We start from the raw sequence: 15,553 nt of genomic DNA on the forward strand, positions 1-15,553 counted from the left end.
GGTTTTTCCCTTCCATGCTTTGCAATGTTTGAATAAGGGTCCCTTCTAGCCAGAGTAGTGTTTCTGGAAAAGAGGAGGTGAGTTTTGAATCAAGGTGGCTCTTTTACCTTTCTTGGAGCCTCTACAGTTTTCAATAGCTATGGAAAGTTAATTTCTTTCTTCTTTTTTTTTTTTTTTTGATGGTATTTGTTATTTTATTTACTATTCATTTATTTTTATTTAAATTCAATTTGCCAACATATAGTAAAATTCCCAGTGCTCATCCCATCAAGTGCCCTCCTTACTGCCTGTCACCCAATCACCCCCATGGAAAATTAATTTAACTTGGTTTTACACTTGAAGCGAAGAGTTCAAACTTAAATCCCTGTCCTTCATCCATACATAACACAGACTTAGGGTTGTGATTTTTGTTTGGACTTTTATCCACTCTTAGTGACTAGCTTGATGCTATGCTGCATCTTCAAACCAGAGAGTAGTCTTTTCTTATTTTGTCTTGCTTTTATAAGAGGATTTCATTAACAAGATAACTTTCAGTTTCCTTTCTTTACATTGAGAGCCGAGCTCCAGTTCCTTAGAAGGCCTGTCATTCCAACATTCTGCCCCACTTAGGTACTACAATCACAGTCATTTAGACATATATTTAGTTCAGATATTCCGTGAACCTATAGTTAAGTTTTAGTTCCCATTAACCACTTTGGTTTTTAGATACCTTTTATGGATGGCCACATAGGGGTTTCCCTTTCTCACATTCAAAAGCTAAAATGTATCTGTTTGCTTTAAAAATTACAAGACTTAATCTAACATTTGTTTGGAATGTGTGTGTGTGGTTGGGTGGTTTCCTGTGTCAATCCAGGCTACTACAATTATGAAAGACTCATGTGGTTCTATACTTCTATATTTAAAGGTTACATTTATCTATTTTATTCCTTCTAACATTGAAAGATAGACATTTTCATTTTTCAAATAATAAAACTGAGGCTCAGATCAAGTAATGGTCTACAGTCATGGAATAGATAGTGGTCAAACTGGGATTCATAGTTATGGTCTCTCAGTTATTTGGTTTTGTGGTGAGGCAGATGTAGGACCCTGGAAACACTATTTCTTTCCATGGTATTAAAAAAAACACATTAATAAGATATACTACAGAAAACAATGAAAACTTGACCAAAGAATCCCTAAAAATATAAGATTCTCATACCTTGGTCTGTGTGCTATCAAGTGTTTCTGGAAAAGAGGAGGAGAGTTTTGAAACATATCCATATATTTTACATTATCCATTTTTGGTCATTTCTTATAGTGAAATATGGATCTCAACACAGACTTTGAAAAGAGGTAAGAATAAGAACTTTTATGCGATTTTACAGTTTCTAAAATCCCTTCATATATTTTGTCTCCTTGTGAAGCAGTTGCATGTTTAAGATGATCGCTACTATCAAATCTACTGACCTTTCAATTACCCTATTAGCTCTTCTGAAAACAAAACAAAAACATAAAAACTAATGCTTCCTATTTAAGGAATGATTTCATATTTTGTGTTGGGTAATTCTGAAGAGTTATAAATACCTAAGAAGAGAAAATACTTCACAGAGAAATAGGAAATAAATCTGTAAAATCATCTTTAATGCAACTACATAAAAACTTATTAGAAAATACAAGAGGGTGCCTCAGTACATTAAGGATCTGCCTTTGGCTCAGGTCATGATCCCAGAGACCCACATTGGGCTCCCTGCTTAGAGGGGAGCCTGCTTCTCCCTCTTCCCCCTGCACATGCACACTCTCTTTCTCTTTCGCAAATAAATAAATCTTAAAAAAAAAAAGACACAAAAGAAATAAAGTATGAAGTATGTCCACTGATAAAACATATACAGTGAAAAGCATTCTAAATTTCATTAAAATGGAAAGATACTATTTGAAAATATTTCATAGAATTTATTGGTTCAATTCACTTACTCAAAACCATGCTTACTCAGCATCTATGACATGTCAAGTACTATTCTAGGCACCAAGGATATAAAAGTTTAGCAAACAGAAATTCTAGCCTTATGCAGCCTAGATTCAAGTGCTGATAGCTTAGATATTCTCTTACATTACACCATCTGTGAATGATGTTCTATTATTATGGAATAAAAATATTTCATTTTTAAGAGGAAAAACATATGAAAGAAAATTTTCTATTTATATTTCCCCTTTAAAAACTGTGAGAAAAAATTAAGAAAAAATTTACTTGAATATTTCTATTAATAGTAAATGTGAAATTTTGACTGCCCATTTAGAAACTCAGTCCTGGAAAAACAACTTGGTCACCAGTTTTGAATTTTGTGCGAAGAACATCTGGAAGAAGCACAGCTGTAAGCATTCAATGCTCCAAAAACTTTGGTGACCAGAAATAAAAGCCATGGAAATAATAAAATTCAGCAAGGATACAGCTGAACCACATAATAACAGCATAAAAAGTGAGCAGGCCAACATGACCAAAAACCAAGGAATTGTTCTCAGACACACAGAATCCAAGAAAGCATAATTTTAACACTATTTGTGGGTAGATGAAGATGTAAGTAAGGAAAGAAGGTTTTTTTTTTTCTTTTGGATTCTTAAGTATAATGCACCAAAGACTGTGCATGGCCTAAGTTTGTGCTAGTGCTTTGAAGACAGTGCTATCATCCCATTAGGAATCTTGCTGGTATCACAGCATGGACCTACCTTACTGCATTTATTAAAAATCCTCTTTTCTCTGAACTCTGTCACATATCCATATGTAGAACAAATATAAATGGATATAATTACCTGATAATAAATGTATTAATAAAGTTTACTTTTCAATGAACTACTCCAGAGATGGGTGATAGAAGTTTCCTACTGCTGACTGATAGACTTATAAAGGTCACATAATAGTCATCAATCATTAACCTACGTTTGTGACTTAACTCTGCAATACCACCCTCTATAATGTTGAAGTGATGATAGACCACATGATAATTACACCTCAAAACATTCATTAGATAAAACATTACTAATGGAAAAGAAATCAGTGAATTTAAGTGTGTGGGAGATTAAAAGGAACCCCACATCCTTTTAATTTCACTCAAATGAAAAGAGAAAAAAATTATCCAAATTGAAGGTTGCAGCAATCAAAAAGTTGTACAAAAAAAAAAAAAAACAGGATGAGGTATAGGAAGGAAATTCATTTTCATGTTTCAATTATATAATTGTTTCAATGTTCTTAATCATGTTACTGTCTATCTATAAAGTGCCAAACCAAATCATATTTATGTAATAAGCTTTAACTAAACATGGAAACAATGTTATATTATTTGGTTTGATATTTCCTCCCTGAAATTTATACAAGAAAATAGAAATAATGAAAGATACATAAAACATTTGTGAGATTTAAAACTTTAAAATCGTTGGAAAAAAAAAAAAAACCCTTTAATATCGTTATTAAATACCTATTGCATGTAGGTCCCAGGCACTGGTATAGATACTTATCAAGAATGAGTGACAGACAAATCAAGTGCATTCCTCGCTCCTAATGAATCTAGTGAAACAATATTCATAATACTAAGAACAACTGCCAGCACATTTTGTATGATGTACACAAAGCGTTCCATAAATGTAAAGTAAACTTAAATTTCTGGTTAAATCAAAATTTAAGAGTTAATCTGTGTATTCTTTTATTCCCAATCCTTAATGATAAAAAAAAAATTCAAACAACATATTATTGTTCTCTGCTTTGGTAAACGAGGTTTACCAACTAAATTAGAATTTAATATTTTCTTTTGCTAATTAAGGCCCTTAAAGCATCTCAAGGTCATCTGTCTAATCATAACTGATATATATAATAAGTCATTTTTCAGCTGAGAATGTCTATGTTATAAAGATAGTATTCCTTACATATGAGCCACCACTTCACCTAGGACCTGCCTCTTGGGCTGTAGTGTAGTTGGAACTGCTCTTCTCTCCAGACAACTGGCATTAACCTATTGCCATTATCTTCAGCCCCATGCACCCCCTTTCCAAAATAGAGCTATTGCCACCTGGGTACACCTTCAGCACACACATAGCTAACCTGAACATTTTCTTTCACTCCTACATGGCAACAATCAAGAAACAACTGATTTCTCTTAAATGGAAGTTTACAGCCTAAACAGATACCGTAACAGGCACTACAAACATTATCCTTGAAACTTATTTTATTAATACTTAAATCAGCATTCCTTGATCTCTGTCAATAAAAGAAGAACTTCTTATAAAATGCTGTAAGTATAATTGTTTGTACTGTGTAACCGAACTTGTAACTTCCAAGAATGAAACAAAACCTCACCATGTAATTTTAAAAGATGATATAGTAATTAGACTAACAAGTTTTAGGGAATATTTCAAAATTGATAGAAGATATAAATGGTAGTAAATTAACATGACAAAATTATTTTAACTAAATATTATTTACAACATAACTCTAGAAATGACTGTTGCATAACTATAGTTTTTCAAATCTTTCAAAAAATCCTTTAAAAGAATGAAAATTTCACTGTATGATCAAAATATAAATCTATATATTTTCACTTTATACCTGTCATATTCTATAAATAACTTCAGAGCCATTAGACTTTTTAAAAGAGCACTGCCAAAAATACAAAATATTTAAAGTCTACATCATGAAATAATAGCCAAAATCCCACATATTGATTTGAACCTTGGCTTACAAAATTTTAGGCTATGAGTTCCATTTTGTTTTTGTCACAAATATAATACATGTTCACTAGAAAATAATTCAAACAGTGTAAGTGTGTGAAATAAAAAGAAAATCACCACCACCCCACTCCCATCAAGCTAACACAATCCCTTGGCCCATCCAACCCACCTCCCTATGCCTCCCAATATTTCCTTGGGGTCTTGAAAAAGAAATACTTATATAAAGTCTTATTTATGTTTTCTATAAAGAGATTATTTAAAAACCCTGACCAACTCCAAGTATTAAGACTCATCTAGTAATCAGAATTTGGTGGGATACATGCTTATGTCTCTATCCTTCTATTAATATTAATTATAGAAACTGGCATTAAATATTATAAACCTACTCGTAAATTAGCCAGCAACAATAAGTACAACAATCATGTTAATTTCACCCAGCATCTAAGTAAAGAAACACCCTAATTTGAAGTGTCACTGAGGACTGAAGAACAGCACATTACTGAAATTTTACTTTTAAAAAATTTGCTTTGAATATTACCTGTCCCGGTCCACGCTGACTGACCATCAGTAAGTGTAATAACAAAACCAGATGCTAGTGTTTTCTCCCAAGCCACTTGAAGAAAATGAATTATGTCAGGTTCAGAAGCAAGACAAATTCTGCTTACTTTTCTCTCCATTTCTGGTCACCTGTTATAAAAGAATAAGATTAGTATTTTTCCAAGAAATCGTGACTAAGAAATAGTGATGTTCTGTATATCGGTCTCTCAGCTACACAAAGCACCAAGGAAATAAGTAAAACAAAACAAAACATGCAATAGCCAACCACCAAACTCAGTAAACCATAGTTTTGTTCAATACTGATTTATAATTTTTATAGATAAGAAAAACAGAGGCCCATAAATGGCAGATGAGTTGCCCAAGTTGTACGCTGAGAAAAGTTACTATAACTAACAATATGAAGAGTCAAGACTTTTCTTACTGACCCCACTTTTATTTCTAATGATTAGAGGTTCTTCTTATCTGAATTAAAAAACCATTCTTCTGGTAATTTATTCTAGAATCTTGCCCAGATTGACCTCAAACTTACCAAACCGTGAAACAACATATATTTGGTTCAAAGCAACTAACTATACTTTTTCTAATACTGAGCCATCCCTTGACCACGTGCACTTCATTAAGAGATGTTGAACTGAAAAAAAAAAAAAAAAAAAAAAGAGATGTTGAACTGTAGAAGCTAACATGCATAACAAAAATACCCTAAAAATTACAAACATGCAAAGCGAAAACAGTATAAAAAGTCAAAATCAGAAACAAAGGAACAAACTTTCAGACATGAAAAGCTAGAGAGAATTATTCTTTAATCACACAGCAGGAATCTCTTCCTTAGGTAATCCTGAAAAAAAGCTTTAAAAAAGTCTTTAATCTTTTATTTGGGGAGAAGACTATTAAATTGCTTCAATTTTTAAGATCAGTATATATATAAAACATGCTATAAAAATCCAAAAGTAAATTATTAATTGCCACTTCATGGATAATTGATTAATAAGTTTTAACAAGAGCAAATTTTTAAATCAGTTTTAATTTGCCTTCTCAATTTAAAACTATTACGTTCTCATAAAGAATATTATTTTTCTCAATTAACAACTGAGTATGAAAAAAAAACAACTGAATATGAAAAACTCACTTTGTCAGCTCTTCACACAATTGAATATGAAAATAAAAACAACCCACTTTGTCAGCTCTTCACAAAACAAAACTAACTTACTACGGATCTCTATCTTCTGGGAGTGGGAAGGATGCTTAATTATAGATTGCTAGAGCTGCTGTATCTTACAGTAAAAAGCACAAGGAAGCAGGGCGATTTCCAGAATAAAAGAAAAAAAATATCTAAAATTTAGAGTGTAAGGTATTTCCAAATTGGTAAATTAACAATAATTCTAACTTCTACTAAAGTGTAAACAGAAGACTGTTTATTACTCTTCCCAATAAAAGACCAAGTTTAAAATAACTATACTTGTAGCCACATCAATAAAACATGTTTACATGTTAAAAATATGTAAGTTTATAGGTTTAACTACATCATAATCACTGAAAAATATAATTATTTTTAAATATTTAGTCAAAAATCTTTCCTATGTTGACATCTTTTTTGCCTCAGTATGCTTACTTCTGAAATGCTTTATCCATTTGTGAATATTTTCTTTTAAATCAATTAGTCAAAGCACTTAACATAGTTTATTATTACCCACTTGCTCTTTAATCCTTAAATTTGAAAATTACTGGAAAATGTGTATTACTATTTTTCAATGCCAATCATTGAAAAAGACACATAGTTAGAGACTTATATAATTCTAATAGGCCTAAAACCCACAACTTCAGAGGGGAGGAAGGTCATAAAAACTACTTATGAAGGCCACTTCTTGCCTCTCTCCTAATTTATATACAAATACACATAGATACACTCTTGCACAGGTTATTTCTTCTTATATGTGCCTCACATGGCTATTGTTAGCAATTAATGTTACTTTGTGAAAGGAAAACTCAGCACTTAGAATTGCTCTAAAACAGCAATTGGTTTCACTGCTATTTTACTGGAAACAAGGGACAAACTGCTAATTATACAAAGTAGTTTAACATTCAATATTCCAGATGCTTCATCCTACTTTCACAATGATATAGAGGGCTTTAATCTCAACAATGTTAAAAAGACATTTAGGGATCAATTAGTTTAGTTTTCTTCTTTTTTTAAATATTTTATTTATTTATTCATTCATGAAAGAGAGAGAGAGGCAGAGACACAGACAGAGGGAGAAGCAGGCTCCATGCAGGGAGCCCAACGCAGAACTCGATCCCAGGTCTCCAGGATCACACCCTGGGCCAAAAGCAGGCGCTAAACCACTGAGCCACCCAGGGATCCCCAGGGATCAATTAGTTTTAACAATATCTCAAATTGTTCCTGTTTTAAATATTTTCCAATTTTCTGATCAAGCCTAGGTACTTATAGCTAAAGTTAAATTGTATTATTTTAAAGATTCCATTACTTTACGAAACTCAGAATTGAAACTTTGGATGCTACCTGTGAGTCATGTTTAAGCACTTAACATGAATAGCCCAAATGTGACCACTCAATATCCTATAAATACTTTGTGACTCAGTAGCCTGGATAATGTTTTCTCCATATTAACTGACTTTTAATTTCTTGATAATATACTATTTGAACCACTTTTGAATGAAATTTATTCCTTTACTTACTGAAGTCACCACCTCATTAAATATCAAATACAAAATACCTAAGAACCAATTATAAACATAGGAAAAAAGGATGACCTGCCAGGTCTTTTAAGAATTTTAAGAGCGAACCTATGATCTCTTCACTTTCAGCAGCCCTGTAATGGGAATAGTCAGCCATAGTTTTTCTGCCCCAAGAATACTCGAAGAAAGGGGTGGAATCCTCTTTAGAGGGACTGATTGATTAGGGCCATAAGAAACCCTGTGTTTTGTTCTCTAAGAGCACTAAAGGTCGCACTCGTATCAGCACCTCTCCCAGCCAGAGCCAAGGATCTAAGACAAGTCTGCAGGTGGAAACAGTTGGGTCCCACCCCAATTTGTACATCAGTAGCTTTATTGAGAGCTCAGAACAGTTGAGAATTGAGAAGCTTATCTTTAGTACTCTGTGTCTTTGATACTTGGCTTCCTTCTTAGAAGAGAAATAAGTTGTTGGCTGGTATGCAGTTGATGTGATCTACACTCTGAACAAATACCATTCACAGTTGCCTCTGAATAAACAAGACGCTTTTTAAATTAGTTTACAAAGAATTTTGTATGCCCTTTTGGATGCTGATAAGGAGCAGTGCAGAAGCCAACTCTTAGGTCAGCTCAAGTTAGTGACAACACTATATCATTGATAACACCATTTTGAACTTGAGCCTCTTTTATTTTCCTTTATAGTTAAGTTACGGCTTCTTTTCAAGCTGCTTGGGCTGCAGGTGTTCAAACTTCTGCAGCTATGCCAAGGAGTTGTACTTAACAGATCAGAAAGGACTAAATGCATGTTTCTAATGAAGCAATTAACTTAAGTGCTCCCTTGTTCAGAAAAGTAGGCTGATACCTAAAGTGAATTCAGAATAAAGATCAGCATACAGCACACACTGTTAAGAGTCTGTAATTTAATTCCTGATATTATTTTGTTTAACCTTATTTTTTAAAAAAATAATAAAAATTATAAATTAAAAGAATGATAATAAACTATTTTTAAAGTTCTATCATAAAAATTCAAGGGTAGGACCATATACATTGCTAGATAAAAAGGAAAGAAAGGGTTATGCAACAACCACTGGCTATTTATTTTAATAAGACAAACATCACACAATTCGGAAAACTAAGTACAAAAAAAATGACTATTTTCTTATTTGCTTAGTATTTTTTTAAAAGCATTGATTATTAAGGTTTATCTTACCAGAATTCCCACATTGACTATTTTTTTTAATAATTTATTCCTGGCATTTTCATTATTTTTTCCCTTTCATTTTCTTTCTTTTTTTATTTTTTATTTATTCATAAGAGACACAGAGAGAGAGAAAGACACAGGCAGAGGGAGAAGGAGGCTCCATGCAGGGAGCCCAACGTGGGACTCGATCCCGGGACCCCAGGATCATGCCCCGGGCCGAAGGTGGCACTAAACCGCTGAGCCACCAGGGCTGCCCTCCCTTTCATTTTCATTAATAGCATGTCAACTTGCTGGTTGGAATCATCTATCTGACTAAAGGATAAAATAAGGTTTTTTTTTCCCTTAAATGACCACAAAATCAGTTTACCTTTAAATTTCCAAAGCAATTACACAAATATTTCAAGCTTTCTATAGAAGAAATGCTTTCTTGAAAGATTATTTTCATGTTCCAATTATCTAAACTTTAAAGGTAAAGAATTTATAGTATTATTAAATACTTTTCTAATCATGTCAATATTACCTCCATTCTATTAATTTAGAAATGAAAGTAAGGTGACCAGCTGTCCAGATTTCCCTGAGATTTTTCTTGGTCAACATTAAAAGTCCTATGTCCAGGAAACCTCCCAATCCCAGGCAAATTAGGATGGACAGTCACCTAAAGTAAGAGTAAAATATATTTAAGACTAGAGACATAATCTTGTTCAAAAACTTGTAAAGTATAGCTGATATTCAAGTTAGACATTAAACTGATAGTCTCATGCTTCATGAAAAAAGCATATTTTAATATGTCTACAAATTAAAGCATTTTTGCTATGGTCATAGTCCATTCTCAATTACCTCTTATGACTGTGGAATGCCAGCTGCTATCATTCCAAATATCATATTACTACTCATTTCCTCTGCTTATCATTTACAAATACCATTAATAATCATTAGTTTCAGTGATTCATTTAAAGTTCACTTCCTCTCCTTTTTCTTTACCCAATGAACTAAGTATTTTAAAACAACAAAATGACCTGAATAAATCTTCCACATAAAATCTAATGCCTAAATCCAAAATGCCCTGAAAATTGGACCCAAAGTTCTAAGACTTCCTTTCTGTTTTCATCAAATGGACACTCTTAATTACAAATAAACTTGGCAGAAAGGATGAGAGTACACTCATCATTTTGGAAACTTTCTAAACCTTCACAAGAACACTTCAGTCCTAACTGCAGTTTCATGTGAGAATGACACTTAACAGAACTGAAGAGATAATACCTGAAACATAGCATTAGCTGAACAGTCTTTTCATTAAGAATTTAGTCATTATGATTTCTTAAGCTGTGAAATTTTGACACCTCTCTTGTATCTTAATTTCAGAAAAGTGAGAAGAGTGTTCCTATGAAACACCATCAGTTAAGTGTATATACAGTCTTTTCTACTTGAAAAATGTGCTGCTCAGAACTGAAATGTAACAAAAAGCACTTGTAGAAAAGAAACAGGACTTGTACTGTACTTTTTCCCCCACACACAAACCCATTTACTTACAACTGTGCCCATTTATCTGCCTATTTCTGATGGCAAACGGGATGAATGATAAGATTGGGGTACAAATGAGTTAATCCTGAGAAGAATCATCTCAACTGGTGACACTACCTGACTCAGCCATTCAAAAATATTTAGGGACTATATACAACTGCCAATTTTTAATCTACAAAAAAATGGCAATTTCACATGTTTTGAATGATAGTTAAGTTATAAACAACACATTCCAAATTGGAGGAATAATTATATATTTATTTCCTATGCCACAATTTTTGACTCCAAGTCATTTTCAACCACATCCCTGAACATATTTTGGACTCTAGTGGAAGGATGTTCCAAGATAAAAAGCAAAAGATTTCATGAGTTGATAATTCTTGTGCTAGGTGATGGGTACATTGGAATCCATTATGTTCTACCTTTTATGTATGTTTGAAATGTTCTACAATAAAACATACAAATATAGTTCAATAATTGTAATTTGACCATCAGGCTGATTATACTGTGAAACAAAATCATTTATTAGAAATTTATTCTTAAATTTCAATACTTGAAACTTAGGAGCCTGTTTAAGAAATATTGAGCAGTGTTGACTCTAGTAAATAGTATTTATCTGATAAACATTACACCTCAACTACTGGTACGTAATGCACCGGTGACCGCCCCAGAAATGATGAGCACATGACTCTAATTAGGACAACGAAGACCACCGAACCCTAATTCCCAGACTTTAGAATATAGATTCTTCTCTACTGGATCTGATGCTTTAGCACTGTGAGCCTGAAGCTGCTGACAGCTAAAGCAACAGAGCAGAAAGTGAAACTCAAGTGTGGGCAGCAGCTCAGATCTGATTCCAACAACACCAGAATCTAGATCTAACCATAGATATTTTAGGTACTAAGCTGCGAAATTCCTCTCTGTTTGCTACCTTGTTTCAGGCTTTGGAACTAGTCAGACTTCAGTATGAATCCTCACTGTCATTCCTGGGTTATGTGGACCCCAGCAAATTATTTAATTCTTTAAACCTAAGTTATCTCATAGTACCTGTAAAACAGCTGTAAGTCAGCAATGTGTGTATTCCATTAGTCGCATGAGTATCAAACTTTGGGAAACTGTATTAAACTCATAATATTCAACATCAAACAGGAAGTTTTACACTTTCAGCTTAATATGCTGACACTCTCATCAAATCTAAAACACAGGACATTTTGAAAGCACAGGGCAAATCTGTTATCACTCCATGATAAAAAAAAAAAAAAAAAAAACGGTAACAGGTGGTTTAAGAAGACAACTGGTGAATATTTTCCATAAGGCCCTAATGATTTTAGAAAAAGAAAAACGCATATTTGAAACAAAGGTTCAAAGTCTTGATTACATGGCAAAAAAAAAAAAAAAAAAAAGGTTTCAAAGTTCTAAAACTCACTAATTAATAAGTTTAATGTTTTCTCCTTAAAACTCCAAAGCTTACCTCAAAATATTGGCAAATGCTTTCTTAAAAGAAGCATCTGCTCAATTTAAACTTTACAATTCTTTCCCTTCCATCTTTAATATATTCTTTTGAGTATATATATATACTCAAAAGAATATATTAAAAGCCTTCTCTGAACCTCTACAATTTTTTTTCATGTTTATAAGATATTTAGAGAAATAAATATAGCTCCTGGCAGGATATAGGACCTCGATTATACGTTGCCTCCATTCTTCACCATATAAACTTAAACATGTGATCTCTAGTATTAGAAAAGAAAAGCAATGAGAGGACCAGTCCTGATTGATACTCATAGTTTATGCTCTTCGAGGCCTGTTTTAGCATGATCCTTCAAAGAACACTCAGTTTAAATTCTTCTAAATGTCTGCAGAACAGACATTTAAGACCGTTTGTATGGTTCCAATGACTTGATAAAAAAAAGCTTCAACTAGTGATATTCATACAGGAATTAACAGTGGTGATCTGTGGTATCAGCTTCATGATATCAACTTTATGATCTGTGATAGCAAATATATCAACTTTACTTGCTCTTTAATCCACTCATTTTCTTCTGAGATAGAACTGTCAATCAAAACAAATTTTCTTATCACATTTAAACTTCAGAAACTTGTTTTCTCCATTGCTAAATTCTCAGAGCATAAATATCAGTTCCCAAAAGTAATCTGTAAGTCTTGACTTGAGCTCATTTTTGTAATAATGTGTAAAATGATGAAGTTGGTTCCTAAACACAGTATTAAGGCAAGAGCTTTTTTATTCAATTTATAGAGGAGTATCATTGCACAACTAATTTACAAAATTACATTGTAACCATGCTGTCATTTTTTAAAAACCTGGTAAGTCCACATATGGAACTATATAAGTATACTATTTATACAAGCATCTACCTACAAATTACCAAAGAACTGTCAATAATTTTTTTTTTAATTTAAGTGCTCCAAAGTTTAGACAGATGTTATCCTACTTTCTCTGAGCAGCTGTTCATTGGACATGTTCCTTATTTATTGATATACTGTGTTCAATGCTAGGGTCATATTTCTTAAACAGGAACTTGGCAACTTCCAAATTCTGTGGTAAATATTGACATATCTCAGCATGTCAATATTTATACTGTCAAGACTTTGATGAATCTCAACAATGGCTGCATCTTATTTCTTAGCAGCCACTTGCTTCTGTTCCAATTGAGCAAAGTCTTTATTCAATAAAATTCTTGTTAACTGTTCAGATAAAACTACAAGTAAGCTAACAGCATCCTCTCACACAAAAGACCAGACTGTTGTTTATTTCAACGTTTTGGACATTTCAATATGGTTATTAAAGTTCAAAGAAATAAGGCACAAATTTAGAAATAGTTGTTTTTGATTACTTAATCCCAAGCCTAATCATCACTTTCAACCCCACTGCTGGGGTTGAAAGCTGCTGAAGCTTTTTCAGAATTTATAGGATTAAATTATTTCCTTTTCTTTTAGTCTTAAAGGCTATTCAACATTACAAAAAGATTGGTTTATGGACTACATCAGTGATAATATTCAGTGTATAGTTGAAATTCAGAGTATAGTTCAAATTCAGAATGCTTACCATAAAAGGTAGTTAGAAGTCTAGTTCATTATCTATGATTAAAGTGTTTTATTTTTTTTAAGATTTTATTTATTCATGAGACACACACACACACATACACACAGAGAGAGACAGGCAGAGACCCAGGTAGAGGGAGAAGCAGGCTCTGTGCAGGGAGCCCAACGTGGGACTCAATCCCGGGTCTCGAGGATCACGCCCTGGGCAGAAGGCAGGCGCTAAATCACTGAGCCACCCAGGGATCCCCTAAGCAGTGTTTTATTTATTTATTTATTTATTTAAATTTTCTGTTCCTCAAATACAGTATTGACAAAATAAAGAAATAACCCTTCCACCACGTACAAGATTAGGCCGGCTAATAAACAGTGTTTTATTTTATTTTTTTTAATTTTTTTTTCATTTATTTATGATAGTCACACAGAGAGAGAGAGGCAGAGACATAGGCAGAGGGAGAAGCAGGCTCCATGCACCGGGAGCCTGACGTGGGACTCGATCCTGGGTCTCCAGGATCGCGCCCTGGGCCAAAGGCAGGCACTAAACCGCTGCGCCACCCAGGGATCCCTAAACAGTGTTTTAAATGCAAAATTAGTTTACCTAATTTTTGTGCCGAGTATCAGAAATTATATAACAAATTAATTATCTTTAACTTAACCTTAATAATAAATTTCCATATCATTGTGAGAAAAATCTTTGCAATATCTTGAAAATAGCCCAGGATTTCTCAATGGCATACAACCAAAGGTTTAATTTAAAGCTAATGGTAGTACTATCATCTAGCAAAAGCATGGATGCCTCATGAGCAATTTGGAATTACAGCATGGATTTCTCCTTTGAGGCAATAGAAATCAAATGGTGTTCTCCCAGAGTCTCATCAACATTAAAAACTCCTGACTATAATCCTCTATTCATCTTTTTCAGCCAATGTCTTAGGAAAAAAAAAAAAGCACAACTCACGTTCTCTTAAGCACTGCCAGCTTCACAAATGACGAGGAACAAATTGCCCTGGACTATAAAATGATTACCTCCTACCTGTACAAAAAGTATCCTTCTACTATTTTAAGCACAGCCACCTTTTTCCTAGAAAACAAGGTATAGCAAATAGACCATTGATTTTAGACTCAGAAGATTCAGCTTGAAATCAAAACTCTACCACTTCATAGCGGAGTGACTTTGGTCATGCCATCAGTGCACTAAAACATTCACTGGCTGCTCTCTATGTACCAGGCTTTGATATCCCCAGAATGAATAAGACACATTTCCAGCTCTCTAGTGAGACAAAAATACCCCAAAATAATTATCTTACATGCTTGTCAAGTGCAGAGGCAGGGTGGTACCTCCTGTGAGGAGTACATGTAAGCCAGCCTGATATTTCGGGGAAGGCTTCCTTGAGTTATACCTGATATGAATCTTAAAATGTGAAAAGGAGAGATAGAAAATGCAGAAGAACCTGCATGAGTTGGGGCAGCCTGGGTTGCTCAGCGCTTGAGCGTCTGCCTTTGGCTCAGGGCATGATTCTGGGGTCCCGGGATCAGGTCCCGTGTCGGACTCCCTGCATGGAGCTTGCTTCTCCCTCTGCCTGTGTCTCTTTCTTTCTGTCTCTCACGAATAAATAAAATAAACAAAATAAAAAGAATCTGCATGAGCAAAGGCTTAAGAGACAAGAAACAGCAAATCTGGAAATGATAAACAATTCAGTGTTTCACAATGACTGTGAATCAAGGATGACTAAATTCAAATACCGAGCCAACTTCATTCAACCAAAACCTGTGCCCTTCTATGCATCAGACAGTGCTTTAGAACTTGACATAAGGAAACAAAACAAATAATTC

The 15,553-nt window shown here is 33.6% G+C and overlaps 1 protein-coding gene across 17 annotated transcripts in view; it reads right to left on the reverse strand.

Annotated features, from left to right (window-relative positions):
* XRCC4 (X-ray repair cross complementing 4) overlaps positions 1–15,553 on the reverse strand; it is a 251,689-nt gene that overhangs the window by 232,276 nt on the left and 3,860 nt on the right. For 15 of the 17 annotated variants that reach the window (XR_012015024.1, XR_012015029.1, XR_012015025.1 and 12 more), the window contains exon 2: positions 5,231–5,379. Coding sequence is in view for 13 of the 17 variants with exons in the window: in XM_072793103.1 (XP_072649204.1) it covers positions 5,231–5,369 (139 nt within the window). In the remaining 4 variants the exon portion in view is untranslated. Of the gene's footprint in view, positions 1–5,230; positions 5,380–5,779; positions 5,882–15,553 lie in introns of all 17 variants that reach the window. The other 2 variants (XM_072793057.1, XM_072793068.1) reach the window with 1 other exon arrangement.

This window comes from Canis lupus, chromosome 2 (assembly GCF_048164855.1).
Source record: "Canis lupus baileyi chromosome 2, mCanLup2.hap1, whole genome shotgun sequence".
Taxonomy (NCBI): domain Eukaryota; kingdom Metazoa; phylum Chordata; class Mammalia; order Carnivora; family Canidae; genus Canis; species Canis lupus.